General features: G+C 43.4%; 1 protein-coding gene across 2 annotated transcripts in view; it reads left to right on the top strand.

Annotated features, from left to right (window-relative positions):
* Positions 1-24982, top strand: part of Itgb5 (integrin subunit beta 5) — a 114111-nt gene that overhangs the window by 19547 nt on the left and 69582 nt on the right. For both annotated transcript variants that reach the window (XM_058583526.1, XM_046457933.2), the window contains exons 3-5: positions 2689-2893; positions 12308-12557; positions 21769-21937. In XM_058583526.1, coding sequence (XP_058439509.1) covers positions 2689-2893; positions 12308-12557; positions 21769-21937 — 624 coding nt within the window. The remainder of the gene's footprint in view (positions 1-2688; positions 2894-12307; positions 12558-21768; positions 21938-24982) is intronic.

The raw sequence follows: 24982 nt of genomic DNA, 5'->3' as shown, positions 1-24982 counted from the left end.
TTGGCTCTGTGACCTATCTGGCTCAAGACCAATAGACTAAGTCTATTCCAGAGTGTAAGCTGGTCCAGATCAACAGGAGGTGTTGGGTTCCCATCATTTGGGGGGAGACAAAGTTGCTTTCATGGCTGAGCTGGTGGTAGGGTCCAAGACTGATCAACACAGGTGCACCTTGGTAATCAGAATGGGGCCAAGCACTGCAGCTTTTTAGAGCTGGAGGAGCCAGCAGGGAGTTCAGAAATTCTCTGAGTAAGCTCTGGGTAGGTGAGCCCTGAGCCCTTCAAACTCTGGGCACCTAATTAGATCTCTGCTTCAGACAGCTCAGAACAGCAGACCAATCCTTGTGGGTCTTTAAAAAGTTCACTCTCTTCCCCCTATCCCTGTGTTTTCCTCATTGCTTCATTAGAACTGCTGCTTTAGAGCCAAGCTTGACTACCTGGAACCCCCAGTTTGGAAACCCTAGGTTTGAAATACAGGCCCAGAATAATAATTCCACCCCCCCACCTTTGTTCCATAAAATGTGGAGCCACATTGTATGAGTATATTCCCTGAGGTTGTTGACAGGCCAGATCCCCAGGGGATCAATACCCATATGAAAAAATCATTCAATTATTTTAAGAATCCAGAAAACAAAGAAACAAAAGCCACCGTGCAGGCCCAGGACAATACATCTGGTTCTACTTATTTAAAATACTGCATAATCTTATTGACTTTTTGTTCTTGAATTTTGCAAATGAGGGCATTGATTAGTCCTGGGGAGCCAGATCTTGGTGAAGGGTGTGACCCTCTGATTTCTGTGCTTCTGCCAGCAGTCTGGCTTCTCACACAGCCATCTAGGGACACTGACTCATCTGAGGCTTTGTGACAAAGTGTTACAGAGGGAGGGAAAGGGATCAGTGTCCTAGGTCCTCCAGCCGATCCCAGGTTGTGGGACATAGAGCTGGCCTCCCGCCAGCTGGAGGAGCAGATGTAGTTTTTACATCCATCAGTGACAGGCCTTGTTCGGAGAGGAACCTAGGCTTGCTTTGTCATTAAAAAACCCTTTCCCTGAAAATGATCCACACTTACAGGTGCCAGATTTTATAACAAAGTGTATTATTTCATTTTAAAATTAATGCCTCAGACTTCTGTTGCCCCAATTCATTCCGAGGTACCGCTTTCTCCCAAATCTAACTTAAGGACATAAAAGATCTTTGTTATACCAACAATGATAAAGATAAAAACAAAAATATGTTGGTCCCTCTGCAGTAACATCTCATTTAACATTTTTCTTTCAAATTCTACTGCAGATTCAATTCTGTTTTCTGTCCCCCCCCCTGCCCCTTATTGTCAACATTTTGAAATTTCTGCTGGATCTTCACAATTATTGTCATGACTATTGAAGGGCCATATTTTTATTAGGTTTAGGCAATTTAAGTTTCCAAGTTTATAAGTTCATGGTATTATAAACGATACTGCAATATACGTCTTCTTATAGACCTTCCCCCTTATTCCCATTATTTTCTTATGATAAACTTCTAGGATTAGACTGCTGGGTCTTCATTCCCGACATGCTGCCCTGTTGTTCTGGAGAATGGCTGTGTAATATCCAGTGCCCACAAAGTTGAGGTGTGAGAAGCTCAAATATTCACTTTTCTTTTTCTATTGAGACCTTGGGGGTTGAAACCAGGGCCTCCTGCACACTAAACAAGTGCCCTACCACTTAGCTACAGCCTTAGCCCTTTTTTATTTTTTATTTTGAGACAAAGTCTTGCTAATTTGGCCAGGCTGGCCTTGAATTTGGCATCCTCCTGTCTCAGGAGGGTAACTAGGATTACAGGTGTGGGCCCAGCAAAAGTTCACTTGTGAATACCTGAGCAAGGACTTCTCCATCATCTGTGTATCTTTTTTTTTTTTTTTTTTTGCAGTGGAAAATGCTGTTTTTTTTAAAGGTTGCATCTGTACTAAACACATCCAGAATTATCTTCTTGTCACTATCCCTTAAACAGTACAGTATTACAGTATAACAACTATTTATGTAGCATTTACATTATATTACGTGTCATAAATCATCTAAGGGTGACTTTAGAAAGTAATGGTAGAACATACATAGATTATATGCAAACACTACGCCATTTTACATAAGGAACTTGAGCATCCATAGATTTTGGTATCTGTGAATGGGTCCTAGAATCAATCCCTCACTCTGTGTATCTTTTAAAAAGAATTTTATCTATATACCCTGTGACCGGTTCAGTTTCTTTTCCTTGCTAATCAGGTCGACAGGAACATTTTAATCATTAAAATAACAATGAAACCATTTTTATTATGCATTTGGAGTTGACAAAATGCTTTCATATCCAACACCTCAGTTGGAGTAAGGCCCTAAACAACTTGGCAAGACCCTGTCTCAAAATAAAAAATAAAAGGGGCTGGGATGTGGCTCAGTGGTTAAGTGCTCCTGGGTTCCATTCCTGGTGTACACACAGACACACACACAGACACACACAGACACAGACACACACACACACACAGACATAGACACACACAGACATAGACACACACACACACACACACACACACAAGATTACTATTGTCTCCATTTTCAGACAATGAAAATGGAATGTAGAGAGCTGAAGGCCAGCAGGCCCCAAGATGTTCTGGAGATTTGCCCTGACCGCCTCCTATATTTGCCTCTATTTCCCCACCTAGGACTTTGGCAGCCCACGGTCAGTCACCTCCCGGTGTGACTTGAGGGCAAATCTCATCCGAAATGGCTGCGGAGGTGAGATCGAGAGCCCGGCCAGCAGCGCCCGTGTCCTGCGGAACCTGCCTCTCAGCAGCGAGGGCTCCAGTGCTGCGGGCTCTGATGTCATTCAGATGGCGCCCCAGGAGATTGCCGTGAGCCTCCGGCCTGGTGAGTTGCCCTCAGGATGGGCTGGATGCCAGGGCTGAGGAAAGCTCACAGGAGACGTGGGACATGTTGACGTGGGGAAATGAGGAAGAGGGAGGTGAGGCTCAGACCCCAGGAAGCAGAGAACAAGGCCCTTTTGGATGAATGGGATCTTTCCTAGTTTAAAAAAATATACGGTAGAATATATAACATAAGATCTACCATCTTAATCATTTTTAAGTGTATAGTTCAGTTCACCATATGGGGACATCACCACTATTTATTTCCAGAACTTTTTCATCATCCCTAACAGAAATTCTGTACCCATCAGACAGTAGCTCCTCATTCCCGAGGGCTAACCTGTATCTCCTTTCTGTCTCTGTGGATTCGACTGTGTTAGGTCCCTCCTATAGGTGGAACCACGTGTTTGTCCTTTGCTGTTACCCAGTGTGTTTTCAGGGTTCATCCATGTCATGGCATGTGGCAGAATTTCCTTCCTCTTGAAGACTGAATGACGTTCCATTGTATGGGTAGTCCACATTTTGTTTATCTGTTCATCTGTGAATGGACATTGGGTGCTGTTGTTTTTTCTGGGGCTGGTGGATTTACTCCCTAGTTCAGGCAGGTTGCTCAGGGAAAGTGCTACCTCTAGGAAAAAAAGTGCTACTTTCTCCTGTCAGCAAATTCCATTTGAGTCAGTGGCATTCTAAAAGGACAAATTTTTAGCGATATTTTGTTCTATGACCCCAGATCCCCTGCGAGCCCTACAGTCGATGGTCATAGAAGGAAACTAACAGTTTTTGCATAGCCACCATGTGCTAAATACTTGACCCGCCATTATACCCATGAGGAAATAAGCTGCTGAGGTCTCTCAGGAAATGGCCAATCTGATTCAGTGCCAGGTCTTTGTGACTACAAGCCCATGGTTGTTTCTACTTCACCTCTGCCCTCATCTCACGTTCTGCATTTTAGAACCCTTGTGGTGTGAAAGGATAAATGTTCACGTGGCTAAACTGGAAAGTATCACGTTGTTGGACAGGGGCAGAATTTTTCCAAATTCCCTTGCTTTTGGACATTTCATCTATCCTGTGGTCTAGAAAACCACTGGCAATAACTATTTCTAGGTGAAGGTTTAGGCTTCAGGGCAGCTTGGAACAGTGGGATGATTGTGGATCTGCTTGGCTGTTCTGGGCTCCAGCTCTGGCTCTATCCCTAGCTCACAGGCCCTGGGCAGGTGTTTTAGTCAGCTTTTTCACTGCTGTGACTGAAAGACAGTACACTTCACCATTGGTGACAGACTCACCTTTGGCTGAAGGCCTCTCCTGCTGGGACTTTGGTGAGCTAGAAGCTTGACACCCAAGCCAGGAGTATGAGCAGGAATGTCCATCCCTCCGAACATCTGTAGAGGAGGAAAGGTTTATATAAGGGCTTATAGTTTTAGAGGACTCAGTCCATAGACAGCTGGCTCCATTTTCTGGGGCTCCAGGTGAGGCTGAACATCATGGCAGAAGAGTGTGGCAGAGGGAAGTGGCTCACATGGTGATCAGAAAGCAGAGAGGTCTCCACTAGCCACATGCAAATATACACCCCAAAGTCATGCTCCCATTCACACTTCATACAGGCCATACTCCACACCTTCAGTTACCACTCAGTTAATCCCTCTCAGGGGATTAATTCACTGATTGGGTTAACTCTCACAACCTAATCGTTTCTCCTCTGAACCTTCTTGCATTGTCTCACACGTGAGCTTTTGGGGGACACCTCACATCCAAACCATAACAGCAGGTTATTCCTCCCCTCAACATTTCAGGGTCTTTGTCTAGACCCCGACTGGCATGTTCAGAGGCTTACATGAGACTTTTTTGTCTTAAAGGACCTTCAAAAGTTAAAATATTATTTTCAAAGGACAATGACCAAAGGTTCTAGATGTAGATTTGAACGGGGATGCCCAAACTCCTGGATTGCCTGCCCAGAGATCAGGGGTAGGATTAACTGAAGTTGGGAGTTTTGAAAATCTTCTCACTGTAAGTGGCACTCAGCTGTTTGTGTGGTGGGATACTAGGATGAAAGAGCAGAGGAAGGAGTCCTCTCCCAGCACTGAGTGGGTGAGAGCAGAGTCAGCTGAGCCCCAATGTGGAGTGCTGTACCCTGCGGAAAAGAACTCACATGCACACAGGCTCAGGGTGGAGGGTTCTAACTGAGCAGGGGCTGTAAGGCTTGCTGTGGACTATTGGGATATTAGAACATGGTGTAGTATAGGAATGGATATCCACGAACATGAATGCTGTATCTTTCTTTTCATCAGAATAATGGTGTAACAGTAATTTAAAAGAAATTCTAGAAAAATCATCCATTTTAACACATTCTTATTTTGTACTTTTACTATACCTTCTGTCTTCATTTACATGTGTTCATATTTCTGCATACCTATAGTCAGAATGTATTTGTAATCTTGTGCTATTTTCATTCAATAATCTTTGAAGATAAGGAGCAGAAGTCATATTTCCTGAAGGTTTTGTAGTTTCAGCATCCACATCCTGGGAGGCTTCTAATTGTGCTTTTGAAACTTGGCATCTAGAATAGCTCTCAGAACCTGTGGGGTTCTCTCCAAGAAATACCCTCGGTGGCAGCAAATCCTTATTTCTTAGGGTAGATTTAGTTAAGGAAAGAGTTGGATGTCTCACAAAGCCAAAGATGCTACAGTTTTAATGATTCCCATTTTAAAAATTAAAATTAAAGTGCAACTGAAAGTAGAGAGACTGGCTCAACTGACCAGCTGTTTTGAAAACAGCCCCATGGAGGAGTCAGAGAAGCTATTTGAGCCATGACAGGTTTATGCCATTTGCTAATGTATGCTCAACTAAAGAAAAAAGAAATCAGTCTTACTGGGTATAGTCACTTCTCTTGCTAAGCATTGTGGTATTGTTTCCAGTGTTGGAAATGAAAAGGAAAACATGATCCTCTGTTTATACAAAATGCAGGTGCTGTGTGAAGGTCAGTCTTGTGGAACGTTATCCCTGGAGGGCCCAGGGCTGAGGGTTTGAGGTGTCAGAGGGGCTGGCTGCCCCAGGAAGACACACCAAACCAAGAGGATGTTTCAGTCTGTACAGATGAAGACCAGGGAGAGATCCGACAAAAAGATGAATCCCTAAAGTTCGAGAACCATTGTGAATGTGTTTCTAAATATAGAAATACTGGAAACCAAGAGTGTCTCTTAGTTTTTGAAGATATAACCTTAATATTTATAAAAAGGAGTAGAAGTAAACCCCATTTATTAGGGAATATGGGAATGATATGTTGCAGTTAGCAAAATTTTCTGTTTTCCAAGTGCATACTGACCTCAGGAACATTCCCCGGATTCTGAGGGATTCTTCAGGTAGGTAGGGATTGGTTTTTCTCTATACTTTTGAAAATGTTGTCCTGTCTTTTCCCCTGCTCTCTGCTCTGCCCCTCATAATAAGTATTTGTTGAGTGAAATGTGCAACCCTTTGCCAGCTGTACAAAACAGGTCTCAGCATGACATGAAAGATGCTTCATGAAGGCCAAGCTTTTGTTCTGGGATAAATAAAGGAGAAAATGAGAAAGAAAAATAAAAATTTCCTTCTTTAAGCAACACGTTTAAATTTTTTAATTGAATTAATATTCATATATCAAACAATTACAATTCTAAAGTGTGCAGTTCAATGATTCTTAGTTGCAAGGTTGCATAACCATCACCACTGTCTAATTCCAGAACATTTTCATTACCCCAGTAATACACCCTGTTGAGAGCCACAGCCGAGTCAGAATGGCCCCTGGCATTTTGCCAGAAGTAATGGTTGAGAGGCTAGCCATTAAGATGATGCTGGATTGATTCAATTGTATATTAGACCTTTACTGTCTGGTAATAAGGTGGCTCTTGCTGCCTAGGGCGCCCGCTACTTTGGAGTTCCCGTTGAGTTCTCGAGGGGTTCCAAGAGTGAGTGCGCACGCAGCCCGGAGGAGGGAGTTCCGGTTGGTGTGTGGTGTGTTCCTGGAGGAGCCACGTGGGTGGCGTTCGGGAGCGTTCCCGTGGAGTGGGTGTGGAGTGTGCTGGTAGAGTTCGGAAATAAAGTTTGTTCCTGCTTGAGTGGCTCGTGATTTGTGCCCAGCCAGACTGTGGCATTTAATAATTACTCCTTATCCTACCCTCTCCCCTCCTCATCCAGCCCCAGGTGACCACTAATCCACTTTCCATCTCTCTGATTTTTGCCTATGCTGGGTATTTCCTTTTAGTCATATAGCAAGTGGCCATTTATTCATGTTGTAGAATATACATTATCCCTTTTTATGGTCAAATAATATTCCATTGTGTACATGTAGTAATACCACATTTTTAGCTGAAGAACATTTTAGGCTGTTTCCATTTGGGGCAGTTATGTACATTCAAGTATAGGTTTTTATGGGGACATATGTTTTCAATTATCTTGGGTATATAGCTAGGAGTAGAATTGCTGGATCATATGGTAATCCTATGTTTAATTTTTTTTGAAGAACTGCCAAACTTTAAGCAGGATTTTGTATAAACACAGGATCATGTTTTCCATTTTATTTCATTACTGGAAATAATATGTCAGAATAAGAACTTTGTAAAAAATCCCTAACAAAGGACCTAAAACTCTTAAGAAGACATAAACTTTAAAGTAAATCTTATTGGGATGGTCAAAAGCTAGAGGTGGTTTTGAAACTCTAGGATAGTTGGAAATGGATTTTTTAAAGTCATTATTCATCTCAACCCTTTAGCCTCTTAAATTACGACTTTGAGCATTAGCTTTTGTATGTGAGCATTTTAAACTTTTTATTTTTAAATAATTTTAGACTCACAAGAAGTTGCAAAAACAATAACTGTATTTCCCATGTCTCCTTCTTATTTGTCCCCAATGATAACATTTGACCTAACAGGAGTATGTTATCAAAACCAGGAAATTGCCATTGGTACAATTGTGTCAACTAAGCTGCGGGTGGTTGGTGGCTGTTTTCCTGCCAGCCCTTATTTATGGGTTTTTCTCCCCTCTCCTTCCAGGTTCTGTTCTGTTTTGTGTTGGTAGGGATCAAACCCCATGCCCCACACGTGCCAGGCAAGTGCTCTACCCGTGAACTACACCCCAGCCCTTGAGTTCCATTTTGGAGGTGCCAGTTACTGGCCTAGATATTGCCCCTGGACTAGCATTGTACATACTTAAAAGGGTGAAGGACTTTTGATGGTGGATGGACAAGGGGCTATTCTAAGGAAATTGGAACTACAGAGCTTCTGCTTGGAGGCGGGCGCTGTGGAGGCCACCATGACTTGTTCCAAGATTCCATCTATTGGGAGTCAGGATTTTGAGGTGGCAAGTGGGATCCTGTGCAGCCCAGCAGCCTTGTTCTAGACCAGGGAGATGATTCTTTGGATCTAGGTCTGGATACAATTATTTACCTTTTGCATAATGAACAGAAGAGCTGTAGGCATAAGGTGTGCACTAGGGCCCTAATTCTGTATCTGTAATCCTGTTTCCATGTAGGTGATTTTATATTTCCCTTCTTCCTTTCAGTTTCTAGCACAGAAGGGTAATTCTAGGCAATCTAAAGCCACTCACATTTATTTGGAGATGGCAAGTATCTTTGCTGAGATACCATTTTTGTCTTCACACATGAAGAACAATGAATCTTAAAAGTTCTTGCTGGAATTCATAATTCACTCTCTAGAAATGTTTGTCAATGGAGACATATTCCTAAGGAAAACAAATTTCTCACTTTCTATTGAAGAAAGAGCTGAAAGAAGAAAGTGTTAAAAAACGTGTTTGGGGTGGATCGCTAGATGATACTTGATCACAGCAGGAGAGCCTGTACTTAGGAATGGAGACGTGAAAGGAATTCTGTGCAGATACAGCTGGAGCTGGGTGCTTTGGGAACAGGAAAACCCAGAAGGCCGTGAGGGGCCACTTGGGAGAGCACCTTCATCCTCACAGGTGCTGGTAGACAGCTTGTCTTTGGAGTTTTCTTTATTTGTTTCACTGATACTGTCACTGGTCCCCAGGAAAGGAGTACGTGGAGCAACTTGAAAGAGAAGGGGTCTAAGCCTGAAGGGATTCTATGAGGAGAGGGACAGTAAGGGATGACAGATCTGGGCATGTGGCCTTGGGGTGGTGTCACCAGTGTCGGGTACTGCCAGGGAAGGTGAGAAGCACTTCTCCCCCTGCTGGGTATGTGGAGGGAGCCACTTTAACCTCAAGCAGTGCTGGGGAGCACCATGACGGGAGGAGAGGCGGAAGGGCAGACTGTGTCTAAGCCTGTGTGGTTCTGGGTGGGAAATGTGCCCCAGACCTCCCAGCAGAGAGTGCCCTTCACCATTGGTGACAGACTCACCTTTGGCTGAAGGCCTCTCCTGCTGGGACTTTGGTGCGATAGAAGCTTGACACCCAAGTCAAGAGTATGAGCAGTAATGTCCATCCCTCCAAAATCTCTTGGCAGAACATTCCATCGTTACCAGAGCCTATTCAGGTATTTGTGGTATTTAAGATCAAGCATAGTAGAGGTGGCAATAAAACTTCATTCCAAATATGAATGGCATTCCCTCTTTCTTACATCTCTTTCTTTTTAGAAAACCAGGAGAAATGATCCTTTTTAATATTTATAGCCCCCCTTTGAGAAGGGGTGTGTGTTTGTGTGTGTTTTCTTAGTGATCAATTTATCTTAGAATTTAATGCCAACAAATTTCTCACTAATAGATAATCTTCTTAGAGTTTGGGACCTATAAATATCACATCTTGTTTCTGTCTTTGCCTTTATGTCTGGAAAATTTGGAGTTAAATTTATAGGCCCATGGCTGTAGCCATTCAAACTTAAGTTTCTGGCAGAATTTTCCCTCTCTTTTTCATTCCCATAGGAAATTGCTTCAGTAATTGACCTTTTGGGGAATTGAGGTCAAAGATTTCCTTGTGTAGAAGCATTTGTGTGGTATTTATATACATTGTCCCTTTGAATCCCCAGGATAGTTCATATCCTCCCCACTTCACTAAGCGGAAGTGGAACGGCACGTTAGAAGGAACTGAGGTCCCCAGATCCTTGATGACCAGGTTTGGAATGAACCCAGCTTTGTTGTTTCCAAGCCTAGTGACACTCCTAGGGTGATGCCTATGTGTGCCTCCTTGAATCTAAGATAATTCCCCATTTACTGGTCTTAAATCACCTGTCTTAATTATTCATAATCTGCAAAAAGATAGAAGTAGATTCTAGATTTAAAAAAAGAAGAAGAAAAGTTGGGGAGAAGGTAGACAGGTGAATGAAAATGTGGGAGAGCCTGCCAAGAGGAGATGGAATTGGATGGAGGGGATCTGATTGCAGGCTCTGTCCACTTGGGGTTCATCTGCCCTGGCAAAGGCTAATGGGGGTGTCCCTTCCCCCAGTTCCTCCCTCTTCATTTCCTCTGTGGGGTGACATCAAAGAGCCCCCATGCAGGGACCTGCTCTGTCTGCCTGATGGGAGCCAGAGACATACCGCAGCAGTCCGGAATTCATTCTGGAAGAAATCTCAAACATTTCTTCTGTTTGAGTCAGACGGATGCTTTTTTAAAAATAGACTCATACCAACAGGCAATGCAGACTACATCAGTCCTGAGGTAGCTATAACAGTGCATGGAAAAAACATATCAGGAAGCAGGCTTGAAGCTGCCATTTTGGCTGCAAATAGTAATTATAATAATCATACTTCATTTATGGAAGGCTTTGTTGCTATAGGACTTTTCTCTCCCACACCACTGCCTCACAGCCTCAGTCAGTGCCGTGAGCTTTGTGGTTGTTTTTTCTATTTCATATTTAAGGAAATCAAGGCTCAGATTGTACCTCTAGTCGAGGGACAGAAATGAAACTTGAACTGAAATCTTTTGATCACTGGATTCTTCCTGGTTTAGCTCACGAAATATGCCTTGTATGCGGTGGGAGGAGAGGGAGCATATTGGATGGGGTTTCTGTCCTGCAGGTGCAGGGAGGCTTTGGCTTGTTGGCTATCAGCTAGAGATGAAAGATTGGCTTCTTTGGATGTGGCTGCAGTTAATCTATGTAGACTCTGTGGGCACAAGCAAGGCCACCTTGGCTGGTGCATGTGAAGAATATATCCGAATTTGAATCGTGCATGGACATTTCGGCTCTGGGATAAACAGAGCATGTCTTAGTATTCCTGAAAGGCTAATAAGCCCCAGGCAGGTTGAGTTACCTGGTATGAATTGAATCTTGAAGTTGGTTCTAAGTGATATGCTTTCGGAGATTATGAAATGATATAAGGATCATTATCTTTGGTCTTCTGATAATAACCCTGACTTGGGCCTGTCTCTAAATCTTGGACAGTGAGGTAGCAAAGGACACACTTAGACATTGGCTCTTCTCCTTAATCTCTTTCTGTGAATTAATTCCCCTTTTCTGTGAGCTCTCTTATTGTAGAGCCAAAAATCATTTTCTCTTTCTTATAACTGGTCAACAAATCTAGTGGTGTCTTTTTTTTTTCTTTCTGTTGTTTTTGGTAGTTATTCTTTTATTTTCTTCTCTTTTTGTTTCTTCTTCTTTTCTTTTTAACGAAGCTAAAATTTGGAATCCATCTTCCTGTATTCATACATGTGATTTCAGACAATGAGTTGGGTGTGTGTTGTCCCCAAATGTCAAATATGTGGAAGAACTGAACACTCTTGTCTGGTGAATGGCTGGGGAAATAGAGACTGGTGACGTGGCACAGGCCTAGATACTTTTTTTTTTTTTAAAGAGAGAGAAGACAGAGAGAGAGAGAATTTTTTTTTTTTTTAATATTTATTTTTTAGCTTTCTTTGGCGGACACAACATCTTTGTTTGTATGTGGTGCTGAGGATCGAACCCAGGCCACACACATGCCGGGCGAGCGCGCTACTGCTTGAGCCACATCCCCAGCCCCAGGCCTAGATTCTTTTGCCCTTTGGGGTATTTTAAGTAGCTGTCTTTGTTGCCCGCCCTCCGTGACTTGTGTGTCTCTATCTTCCCCACCTGGTTCTCACTTGTGTCCACTCCTCTTGTTAATTCCTTCCCTGTTTTCTGACACCTCCTTCCCATCTGGGCTGGCTCCTTCTCTGGAGGGGATCGTGGTTGGTGGGCTACTCTCCACCCCGTTTGTGTCCATGGAATCGTCTGGCTCACTGTCTGCCAGTTATCTAAGGGTCTTTGGCTGAGAAAATAGAATACCCCCAGGGAGTCTGGCTGTTGAAGAGCTTCATTAGAGACGCTGCTGGTTCAGGAGTTTGGGGAGGAGAATCAGGGTCTTCACTTGAGGCACCATATTCCCTGCAAGCACTCTACTTCTAAGAAAAAAATCTTTCTTCTGGGAGGTACACCATCACTAAAAAAAAGCAAGAGGTGGAGCAGCTTTGAAATCCCCCAGCAAGTTGGGTGGCCTCTAAGGTGTGTGGCCTCTCTGTTGGCACAGGTGACCAGACCACCTTCCAGCTGCAGGTTCGCCAGGTGGAGGACTATCCTGTGGACTTGTACTACCTGATGGACCTCTCCCTGTCCATGAAGGATGATTTGGACAACATCCGAAGCCTGGGCACCAAGCTCGCTGAGGAGATGAGAAAACTCACCAGCAACTTCCGGTTGGGCTTTGGGTCTTTTGTTGACAAGGACATCTCTCCTTTCTCCTACACGGCACCCAGATACCAGACCAATCCATGCATTGGGTAAGTGGCCGCTGCTCTACTGTCAGGTATGGGGAGGGGTAGGGATGGAGTAGTGGAAAACTTATCCCAAGGAAGGATGTTTAGGAGCACTGACCAGGCTTAGGCATTTAATCCAATTAGTGATGACCAAGTTCTGTCCTTGCCCTACATATGAAGAAGTGAACTGTTACAAGGTTCATAGCTCATTAATTTTCTTGCCTGCCTCACTCAGCACCATTTTCTTACATTAACAGAATTTAGAAAATATTCTTATGGAGTCAAGGACCCAGGTTGAGGGCTGGGGTTGTGGCTCAGTGGTAGAGCATTCACCTAGAATGTGTGAGGCACTGGTTTCAATCCTCAGCACCACATAAAAAAATAAATAAAATAAAGATATTTGAATAAATGAATTCAGAATTGTCCCTATTATTTATGTAAGTAACTCTAACTTATCTTGACAAAGCTGAATAAAAACCTTGTGTTTTGGGCTGGGGATGTGGCTCAAGCGGTAGCACGCTTGCCTGGCATGCGTGCGGCCCGGGTTCGATCCTCAGCACCACATACAAACAGAGATGTTGTGTCCACTGAAAACTAAAAAAATAAATAAATATTTAAAAAAAAAAAAAACCTTGTGTTTTAAAGGTATGAACTTTTTTTAATGTAACTCAATACCTGAATTAAAGAATATTTGATGAATTATTAGAGAACAGAAATTTCTGAATGTTAATGCTGAAAATAAAATTCAAAAGTGTACAATAGCTCAAACTTTCTAAGAGTTTGTTTCTTGCTTATCTAAGTCCAATGGGGTCTCCTGATCAGTGACTCAGGGACCCTGTGTCCTTCCATCTTCTGTGTATGGATTGCAGGTCATCCTACCTGGAGGATCAGGCATAGCAGGATTAGATGAGCCTGGTCTGAAGTGCCCTTCCCATTCCTGTTCCCACATTCTATTAGACACAACTGAATTCTAGTAAGGATGGGATGCTCGTTCAGCTGCATGCCCAGGAATAAGAGAAAATGGGCCTCAAGGTTGGTCTCTGCATGGGGTTTTCATGTGTAGGTGTATGTTGGGGGATCGCAATCTTCAGTGCCCCTGACAAAACCTCTGTTAGGTTGGTTTCTTTCTTTTCTAGTCTTTCAAGTACCCCTTTAAATACAACATTATGCAATGTGACTTCATACAAGTGGTAAATAACACCTTTTTCTTGCTTCATCTCTACATTTTCAACTTCAGTGATGTTTTGGATTATAAGGTCTGAAAGTAGTCACTAGCTAAGGAACAGCTAAGTTCTTACTTAGTGTCAGGCACCATACTAAACACTTCAGATAGATTCTTTCATTCCTATCAAAACAGCCTTTTCAGGCTTCTAAGGTAGATGTAAGCCAGATTTTAAAGATGGGGAAAGTGAGGCTTAGAGAAAACAAACAACTTAAGAGTGCACAGGTAGTAAGGGGCTGACCTGGGGTGTGAATCCAGACAGACTACTTTCAGACTCTGCATTCTCATTAACATAAAGCCTGTTTTCCCCATGCATGTCACCCTACAACCCAGAGACTTTCAAAGTCACCCAACAGCTGCCCCTAGGGGCTACCTGAGCTGCAGTAACAAGCAACCCCCAGATCTCCATGTCTCCCTACAATCCAGCTTTTTCTTACTTGAACGAATTCTAATGAGTACTGAGCTGCTTTCCTTGGCAGCTCTCCTTCAAGCCGTGACTCAGGGATCTAGCCTCCTTCCATCTTGTGATGTCACTTTCAATTCTTGGTCTCCCACAGCCACCCAGGGGAAGAGAGCGGTTTTTAAGCCCCTGGGCTGCCTTTCCCTCCAGCTCATCTTTGGCAGCTCAACAGCTCCCAGGTCTGAGTCGGGTTGGGTGGTTGGGTGAGGTGACAATGTGCTGGTGGCCTGTGCTCCACGAATACTTCCTGGTCCTGTTGTTTACTCTCCTAGAAGCCTCTTCAGATCTTCTCCAGGGGTTGAGAAGTGACATAATGGTGGAAAAACAATGAGATAATAAAAAGTTTTGAGGACAAATAGACTCTTAAGTTCCTTCACGAAGAGCGCTAGGTGTCATCATTTGTCGGTTTTGCTTCCTCTAGGCCATAGGTGGCCACTGGCATTCTTAGGTGCCATCTCCAAGGCCCTTATCAACCAGTCCCCGTGCCAAATGTCCTGTTGGAGATTTCCTGCTTACCAGGAGCAGCAAGCAGCATCATACCCAAAACTTTTTTTCAAATCATTTGGACCCGTGATCCCATCTGCTCCTTTCCTTCCCTGCCCTGCCTATGCCCCATCTCCAGACAGGGTGTGTCTCACTAACTGAGATGCTGGATTAGAAGCTGGCAGAGGATCAAGGACTGGCCATGGGCACTCATCATTTGAATACTCCAGGCTTTCCGCATTGCTTATTCAGAGCTCGCTCTCTAAGCCCTCCAAGGCAGAACCAGACGCAGACAGTGAGATTCTTGACCGGCCATGAGTACAAGGCACACTGAAAAGCAGCTTGTAAGACAGGAAATCCAGTGAAAAATGGGAGTTTCGAAGGAAGCATCAGTTCTCTGTGACAGAAATCTCTGTCCTCTGAGCTGAGTAGTAGGAGGGGGGTCATTGTGCTGAGATTTCCCTCCCCAGATCCAGGCTGTGCAGCATCCTGCTTCTTCAAATATCCTTGCCACTGCTTGGGGAGAATAGCACAAACCAGGGCAGGTAATCTGGCTGTCCCTGTGCCTGATCCAGTCTGTATGTGACTTTTGTTTGCCTTTCAGTTTTAACAGCACTGCAAATAAATTACCAGAATTTTTTTTTTCTTTTTCAGCTAGCCTTTACTGTTCCCCCCCCCGCCGCTTCTACATTTTTTTTTAATGGGTGCATCATAATTGTACATATGATGAGATATTTTTTGGTTACATATTTGTATATGCACACAATATAACAGTGTAATTTGGCCAATATCACTCCCCAACACTTCTCTCCTTCCCTGTCACCCACTTCTGGGTCCCTTTCCTCTATTGATCTCACTTTGATTTTCATGAGATCTCTGAACTTCCCCCCTTCTTTCCCATTTTCCTCTCTAGTTTCCCAATGAGAGAAAACATATGACCTTTGACCTTCTGAGTTTCACTTAACATAATGGTCTCTAGTTCTATCCATTTTCCTGCAAATGACATGATTCATTTTTCTTTATGGCTAAATAAAACTCCCATCATGTATATATACCACATTTTCTTTATCTATTCATCTGTTGATGGACACTTAGGCGGCTGGTTCCATAGTTTGTCAATTGTGAATTGTGCTTTTATAAACAAGAACATTGCATATATCTCTATTGTATGATGATTTTAATTCTTTAAGATAACTTCTGAGGAGTGGTATAGCTGGGTCATATGGTGGTCCTATGCCAAGTCTTCTGAGGAACCTCATACTGTTTTCCATAGTCATACTAATTTACAGTCTCACATTGTAAAAGTGTTCCTTTTTTCTCCACATCCTTTCCAGCATTTATTATTATTTGTATTCTTGATAGCTGCCATTCTAACTGGTGTAAGATGAAATCTCAGTGTCGTTTTGATTTACCTTTCCCTAATTGTTAATGATGTTGAACATTTTTTCATATATTTGTTGCCCATTTGTAGTTCTTCTTTTGAGAAATGTCTATTTAATTCACTTGCCCACTTATTAATTGGGTTATTTGATTTTTGGGGGAGGTAAGTTTTTTTGAGTTCTTTATATATTCTGAATATTAATCCTCTGTCAGAAGAGTAGCTAGCAAAGATTTTTCTGCCATTCTGTATGTTCTCTCTTCACATTCCTAATCGTTTCCTTTGCTGTGCAAAAGCTTTTTAATTTGACTCCATCCCATTTATTAACTCTTGGCATTACTTCCTGAGGTTTAGTGGTCCCATTAAGAAAACCATTGCCTGTGCCTGTAGGCTGGAGTGTTGACCCTAAGTTTTCTTCTAGGAGTTGCATAGTTTCTCTTCTGATTCCTAGGTCTTTAATTCATTGTGAGTTGATTTTTGTGCAGGGTGAGAGATAAGGGTCTAGTTTCATCCTTCTACCTATGATATAACCAGTTTTCCTGACACCATTTGTTCAAGAGTTTATCTTTTCTCTAATTATGTTTTTGGCACCTTCATCAAGGATCAGGTGACCTTGATATGTGGGTTTGTCTCTGTGTCTTCTATTCTATACCAATTGGTAGTTACCAACATTTAAAACACAAGATATGGCCAAGAATAACTAGGATCGCTGGATTTTCTTGGAAAACAAGGAGGTCCGGGAACATTGGGTTTGTGCCGCAGTCCACACCCATGCTCTCGTCTTGTTGCTGTTTGCATTCTGTGCTTGAACTAGGGAGACCTTTGCTTGGCATCCTTCTCTGACCGTCCATTTCCTCCAGCTAATGGGGAGAGGAGAAGTATGGTTATTCCCAGTCTCTAGCAGCACCTTCAGTTAGGATTTTCTCCCCTGGAGTGGTAGGAGCAGCAATGGCAGGCCCCAGGAAGTTTGGGGCAGCCGGGTAAGTCAGGGGATTTGATACCTGTGCAGGAAGGAAAGCCATATATCGGGGGTTCCTGAGGTGTGTCCCTTCTTCCTCTGCTCCAGATGTGTTTGCCAAGGGATCCAAATCCTGAACTCATCCCTTCCCATTGTAGAATGTACCAGAAATGCCAAATCTGAAGGAAGAAGGGCTGCCATGGGAAGAAAAATTGCACAGAGTAACTTAAGTGTCATAGTGGAGTACGGTCCAGTTGCTATTTTGAATAATAGGAACAGTTTCACTGGGAAGAGTCACTTGATGCTCGCTGACACAGGATTTGTTCTTTCCAATTCTGAACACTTCTTTCTATTGTATTAGGATGTTGAAATACATCTCATATGGAAGCATTTGCAAGTGAGCCAATACATTTCATCCTTCATTATGTATATTTTTTCTTACCCATTGTGTATTTCTCCCCAAAAATCACAGTAGTCCTTTGCCACCTTGAAGGTGTTACCCACTTCTTCTGGCCTCTTCATGGCTGATATGGCATCGGCTGTTTTTCTAGTCATTGTGTTTCTCTATAGTGATTTTTAATTTCTTTAGTGATATGCACTCCTGTGTGTCCAGGTGGATTTGCTTTTATCTACACTGCTTGTAGCTTGGTCTGCTTTTTTCTTCTGGGAGCACATCTTTTTTTTTTGGTACCGGGGATTGAACTCAGGGGCACTTGATCACTGAGCCACATCCTCAGCCCTATTTTGTATTTTATTTAGAGACAGGGAATCACTGAGTTGATCAGGCCTCACTTTTGCTGAGGCTGGGTTTGAACTCACCATCCTCCTGCCTCAGCCTCCTGAGCTGCGGGGATTATAGGCATCCGCCACTGCTCCCAATCTGAGTGCACATCTTTATTCTTGAAAGTTCTGACCTTATTTCTCTGACTGCTTCCTCTCTCATGTTGTCTCTGTTTTCATCGGGACACTGTTAGGTGGCAGGCTTCTCACTCTAAATTTCACGTTTCTTAATTTTTCTCCCCTAATTTTACTCTTCTCTCTCTTTTAGTTACATAATAGAAAATTTCTTCTAGTTTACTTTTATTCTTCAGTTTCAGCTTAATCCAGACACCAAAATTTTATTTTTTAAAAATATTTTTAGTTATAGATGACACAATATCTTTATTTTATACTTTTATGTGGTGCTGAGAATCTAACCCAGTGCCTCACACATGTTAGGCAAGCATTCTACCACTGAGCCACAGCTCCAGTCCCACTAAAATTTCATTTTTGAGCATCAGTGACTATATATATTTTTTACTACTATAATTTTTATTTGGTTCTTTTTCAGATGCTCCTATTTTTCTTTTTTTTGGCAGTGCAAGATTGAACCCAGGGCCTCAAACATACCAGGCAAGCACTCTACCACTGAGCCACAGCCTCGGCCCTTTTTATACAATTTTTCTTAAAGCCTTCTATTTTTTTTTTAATTTAATTGTTTTGTTTTGTTTTTCTAACCTTTGGCTTCTATTTCTTCCTCTTTTTAAATATCTTAAATATTCTTATAAAGAATTTCAGATCATTTTGTTCTCCCCATTTCTTGAATTGTGGTCCTTCAGTGCATTGGATTTGCTGACATTCCTTCCTGATGGTTTGTTTCTCTTGGAGTTTGTGTTTCCTTAGTTCATCTTGGAGGCTGTTTTCCATCCGGGGACCACATGCCCTGGAGTGCTGGCCCCCTACAGAGCAGCTTGAAGTTTGCTGCTGCCAGGAACCTTCAGCACTCACTGTGGAACTAGTTTTCCTGTTAATTTCTCAGCTGGGGCTTCCTTTGCCCTAAAAGTCATGAGTTCTGATTGCTCAGACCTGGGGTTCTTCTTGCTCCTGGCTTAGAGTGGGAAGTGAGCTTTCTTGTCTCTTTCCCAGGGTGGTGGCTGGAGATGTCCTGTGCTTGTTTAGTGTGTGGCACTTGGCTCTATCTTTGCAGAGAGCCCTGTGTCAGGGCTTGGCTTCTGCAGGCCTGGGCTCGTCACCTGCTCGGTAGAGGCCTCCTCTAAGCCTGCAGGGCCTCTGTTCTGCCCTGACACATCCCAGCTCCCTCCCGCACATTTCCTGATGCTCTTTAGTCCATTCATCTGTGGAATGGTTCCTTCTTCATTTCTGACGCCTGGGATTTACATTCTACGCTTCTAGTCTTGGCTATCTATTTAAATTTTTAAAAACTGTATTTTATCCAGAAATTCTCTACGTCTAGAGTAAGAGGCAATCCTTTCCACATCAGATCAATCCACATTCTTGTCCTAAAAATTATATTGTTTTTTAGATTTATCTAGATCTAGTGTCTTCAAATTGGATTTGCTTTTTATACACACATTCGCCCTTCTCCTTTTTGAGGGGAGGGGAGGGTTAGTAGAGAATAAACTTAGGAGTGCTCTATTACTAAGCTACACCCCCAGCCCTTTTTGTTTTGAGACAGTGTTTCACTGAGTTTCTGAGGCTGGCCTTGAACTTGTGATCTTCCTCAGCCTCCCAAGTCACTAGGATTATAGGTGTGTATCACTGAACCTGGCCTGGTTAATAACCTTTAATTTTGTAACTCCCTATAAATAACCCTAAACTGGTATCCTATAGCACAGACACAGTGGCAGTAAGATAGTCTCCTAGCAGGAGACCCCAAAACAGCCAGATCTCCAGGCCACTCAGACCACAATTCCAGAGGTTAGAACAGATAACTAGTCACAGGTGACATCCTATTTCAGTGACAATGGAAATATTCCCAGGGTCTGTGTGGCAAAGCTGCTTTCCTCTCAGAAGTGTCTCTGATTTGGTTATAGACATATTCTGCAATGCAGGCTTCTCTCTGGCAAACACATTTCCTAGTTCCTAACTACTGAACAGTGATCCTACGCAGTAAAAAATGTTTCTGCTCATTGCTGGTTGCAGGAGTGACAGGGAAGATGTAGAAAATGCTGAGCTCTAGCTGCACGGCTCACAGCTTTCCGGATTTTTCTCATTTAATTGCAGTTATTCCATTTTTCTCTTTTCTTCCCACAAATTGTGACAGTAGACACATGCCTGAGGTCCTAAGTCATGGGCTAGAACGACATAGTGGGGAGAAGGGACTTGGAGGAAGAGAGACGGCGGTGAGACTGTGGATGCGTGGCTTCCTTCTGAGCCTGTCCATTGGTCACGTGGGACCACCGTTCCTACTCCAAGGGGGAATGTCATCTCCATGACTGACTCTCCTATGACAAAATGAAGAGGTCGTGAAGAGTCCTGGTGGCCTGGGGTCAAAAAGATCCTGACCTGTCTAAGCACAGGGTGTTCTTGAAGATTTGGGGAGGGAGTAAGGAGGAGAACCCAGGGAGGGCAGGTGGGAGGCCTGGCTGCTGCCTGCCCAGGAGAACCGTGGCTGTCCTGGGAGGAGGGTTGACTCTGTCCTGCTGGAGCTGGCTTGCTGTGAGGGCTCTGCGCCAGGGTGGTGTGACGGTGGCAGTTGGAGCAGGGACTGTCTCCCTGAAGAGGACTCAGAGAGCCAATGGCTGCCTCTTTGCAGAGGAGAGGAACCTGCCCAGACCCGCCCTGCTGAGGTTGCCTTGGCAGCGGCGAAGTCAGTGTCCTCCTGGCAGCCGATAAGCCTGTTTCCCTTCCCATGCACACAGCTTAGATCGAATCCAAAGCCTTCCCCCAGACCTTTCTGTTAGAGCTTATTTTTCATCTTTTTTTCAGAGAGAGAGAGAGCGAGAGAGCGAGAGAGAGACTGAGACTTCCTTTAATGTGTCCACAGACCCTGTGTTTCTGGGCCAGGGTGCCTTACCCCTTACTCTCTACTTGTAGCACCACCAGCCTTCCTCTGTGCCCTTTCTGCCACAGGACTTTTGCACATGTGCCTCTCTTTGGATGCCACACTCTCCCTTCTTCCCCTTTATGTGGTGAACCCATTTGTAAAATCAGGCTTCTCTTCCTATTGCATTAGCTGTATCAACTTGAAGCTCCTAGACTGCCATTGAGAGCTAACTTCCTCCAGGAATGGGACTACTTGAGGTTTCCACAGCAGATTAAAGAGGTCATTGCCCAATATTTCAAGAGAAAAGCCTGAAATTAACCCTCTGTTGACATGCAGTTCTTCTCCCTTCCAAGTTTCCAGATACAGTTTCCCCTTTGAAGATGCTTAATTTCCTAGTGATTTCTGCAGCATCTAGGAGAGCTGCTAGTTTATCAGAGAAGTGTTTATAAATGAATAAAAAAAATTAGAATGTTTTCATGCCTGTTCCATTTAGCATTTGTTTGTACCAGCACACCCAGGTGGTCACTGAGTGGGTTGTCATAGAGATTATGGCACCTTTTGTCACACAGCTGCAACACAGTGGATGTGAGAACCTGGTTTCCTAGAGGAATTCTGCTTACGTTGCCCTTGGTGGACGTGGTTCAGTTTGCCCATGCTGCTGGTCCCAGTCATCTTTCAAGGCCCATGCTAAGTTCTCTGTCCACGGAAGACCACAAAATCTCCACCTCCTCTGAGTCATTGGTCCGTACCATTCACTTGCGTGGTTTAGGCTGTCTTGCCTGTGGTTAGGGCTGGATGTCTGGAGAGTGGGACTTGTATTATTTATCTTTGTTCTTTCCACAATGCCTGTCCCAGGGCATGTGGTAGGTGCAGAATAAATATTTACTGATGTCTCCCAAGGCACAGAACACTTGGTTAAGATTTAATGGTGATGTTGGGAAAGTGACTCTTCTCTTCTTTCTCTCTAGTTACAAATTATTTCCAAACTGCGTCCCCTCCTTTGGGTTCCGCCATCTGCTGCCTCTCACTGACAGAGTCGACAGCTTCAATGAGGAAGTTCGGAAGCAGAGGGTGTCCCGCAACCGAGATGCCCCCGAGGGAGGCTTTGACGCAGTCCTCCAGGCAGCTGTCTGCAAGGTAACTTTTCTTTCTGGTCCCCTCCTGGTGCAGAGAAGACAAGGTAGAGAGAATCAGTGATGGCACTTCCTGCAGGAGGTGGCAGAGTGTGAGTCACACCGGCATGTGGGTCCTGTCTACTCTTCCACCAGAGGCTGAGCTCTGTAGCACCTTGGGAAAATCTATAGCAGTCAAGTCAGCTGGAGCTGGGGACGGATTGGGCTGTATGTGTCTGTCAGGGTGTGGCCATGTGCAATGGGATACTGTCTTTGCCAGGAGACAGCTGTTCTGTGTTTATGAATTTGGCTTTTTTTTTTGCTTATTACCAGGGGAAAAAGTAAATGTCAACCCTTATACAGAGAAGCTCATAGAGCTATCTGGCCCAATTTTGGTAGACCTTAAAGACTGCCCTGTTGGAGAATCCAGCCCAAAATGAGAATTGCATGACATCTCTGGTTGCATTTCTCTTTATTTGGGTTTCTCCTGCTTCCCTATGATGTGTGAATCCAGGTTGAGGACATAGACTTAGGTCAGAAATGAACTCATGTTTTGAGCAGTTGCAATCTCAGAAAAATAGATAAATGGTAATAACTTATTCCTAAATAATTTTCAACTGTGAAAACAGCCCAACAACAACAAATGATAAAAAGAAGTGTCTTGAGCTCATGACCACAGCACATGCCTTGATTTTGTGCACACATTGAGCATTTTTCTGTAGTGATCATCATAGAGTATGTGGAATTGGTAATGCTTTCTTGCAAGTCCAGGCAAGTTCATTAGTAGTGGGTGTTGGGGACTCTTCTGTTTGGGAAGGGAACCCAGTTTAGAGAGGCTGCATGTGGCAGCTGCCATTCACTTACTGATCAGCACCTCGTCACCCACTTCCAAAAACGTCTGAGCGCAGAGACCATGTTCAGGGTGACATGGTCGTTTTTTCTCTCCACTCGGTCCTTGACAAGGACAAGAAAAGAGCCACAGTTGTCCTTTTTGAAATAAGAAACCCTAAATGATAGAGATGGATAAGGGGAAGGAAAAAAAGGAAAGAAAGCAGCACACCCTTCGGTCCTCCTGGAGCGGAAGGTGGCAGTGGCTTCCCATCCAGGATGGCTGCTGGCCAGAAACACATGGTTTGGTTCAGAAGTCCCTGGTGTGTTTTGGCAGTCTGAAAGCCAGATGGAACACAACTAGAATATGTTCAGCTCTGAATCTTTAAAATGTATCACAAAATAGTTTCGTAGTTGATGTTTGTTTTCTGTACCAGGAATTGAACCCAGGGGTGCTTGACCACTGAGCCACATCCCCAGCCATTTTTCACATTTTAGTTAGAGACAGGGTCTTGCTAAGATACATAGGACCTTACTAAGTTGCTGAGACTGGCTTTGAACTTGCAATCCTTCTGCCCCAACCTCCCACTTTTTGACAGGCATTCAGATATTGATTGTACGAGGCCTTGTTTTCACAGACATTCAGCCAAATTCTACTTCTTGGCAGGAAACAAATGGAACAGGGAAAACATAGATCTTCCTCATCTCCCCATCTTGAGAATTGTGTGGATTTTCTTTTTTCAGGGGAAGAAATCGCCTAAGGTTTGGTGAGTGGGGGACGAACCCAATAACAGGCATAAGCCATGTCCATTAATTCTGCTAGATTAACAATGTCATCGAGTGCTGGATCCACAATGGTCTTTGAAAAGCCATTGGGTACACCTTGAGCCAGCAGAATTTTCCTGTGCCATCCCAGATGAATGGAATATTCTAGCCCTTGCAATAGTCAGTATGAGAGAGGATTCTAGCAGGTTGTCCGAACCTGGTGAATTATTGTTAACTGGGAGGTACTTTATGAGCATGTTAACAGCCTTATACCTCCTGCAGTTTTCACGTGGCCTGGGCAACAGGGAGTATAGGGAAAGTTAATAATTGCTTAGAATTGTGCAGTGTGGCAGCCACCAGCTCCTGTCTTCACCTTTGCTTTTCCTTTGTGCTGCCAGTTTATATTTAGGCACGCATCAAGCCATTTCTCTCTCATTTGAAGTCACCTATTTATAATAAATACCATTTTCCATAGTTTACTGCACCCTTGCTTATTGTAGCAAAAAATTGGAAATAGACTATGGTCTCCCTTTTGGTAAAAGATTATGTAATAATCATAATATTAAAAATATTTAGTGACTGAGTAATACCTAAGACAAACTAAGGCGGGGGTGGAAAGCAAGTTATAAAACAGAATGGACAGCATGATCCTGTTTGGCAGACAAAAGAAAGAGAAATATATGAAAAATATTGGAAGTAGACCAAAATGTATAATAGTAATTGTCTCAAGTGGTTGAGTTATGTGTGATTTTTATTTTTTCTTGTCGATTTTTAATTTTGTATTTACCTAAGTTTCCACAATGAATATGTACTTTTTTTTTAAAATTATGAAACATCTCAAAACACAAAAGTAGGGAGAACAATCTATGCATCCTTGGCCAATTTGTTTCATATGTGTTCACAACCTCCCTATCTCCTATTGTTTGAAATAAATCTCAAATATCATTCTGAAGTCCTAAGCATTCTTTGCTTTGTTTACTGAGTTTTCTGGCTCTTTCCATTTGCCCAGATTGAAAGCCTTTCCACTTAATCCTGCAAACTGTGTGTAACAGAGGGTGGAGGCCTGGAATCTCTTGCACTTGACTGGGTGCCTCCTAAGGGCTGGAGTTGCCTGGACAGTCCCCCGGGCTCCAAGCGGGGCATGCTCTGCTTCCCCTGACTTTATGCTCTTGGAGATGGAGCCAATAACAGGCTTTATCTCACTGCCACAGGAAGCTCCTGCCTCTGGTTTCCTTCTCACCCTGGTTTCTCCGGGATGAACTGTTGGTTATCAACTTGTGGGACAGGGTTATAGAATGTTTACGTGACTGATTTTAAATCCCACCTGTGTGACCTGCTGCATATTCCTTGAAAATCTGTTCTTTGCAAAAAGGAGGAAATTCCTATTTCTATTTAGGATTCTATTCAGGATAAGGACCCTGTTCTGTGAGTGGTCGTTTGAAGTTGCTTTGTTTTTCCCCAGAAGGTCACGTTGCTG

Source organism: Marmota monax, unplaced genomic scaffold (genome assembly GCF_021218885.2).
Source record: "Marmota monax isolate L192 unplaced genomic scaffold, Marmota_monax_Labrador192_F-V1.1 WCK01_AAM20220418_F8-fsc00052, whole genome shotgun sequence".
Classification (NCBI taxonomy): domain Eukaryota; kingdom Metazoa; phylum Chordata; class Mammalia; order Rodentia; family Sciuridae; genus Marmota; species Marmota monax.
The sequence above is the reverse complement of the archived record's forward strand: the minus strand, read 5'-3'. Positions and strand labels throughout refer to the sequence as shown.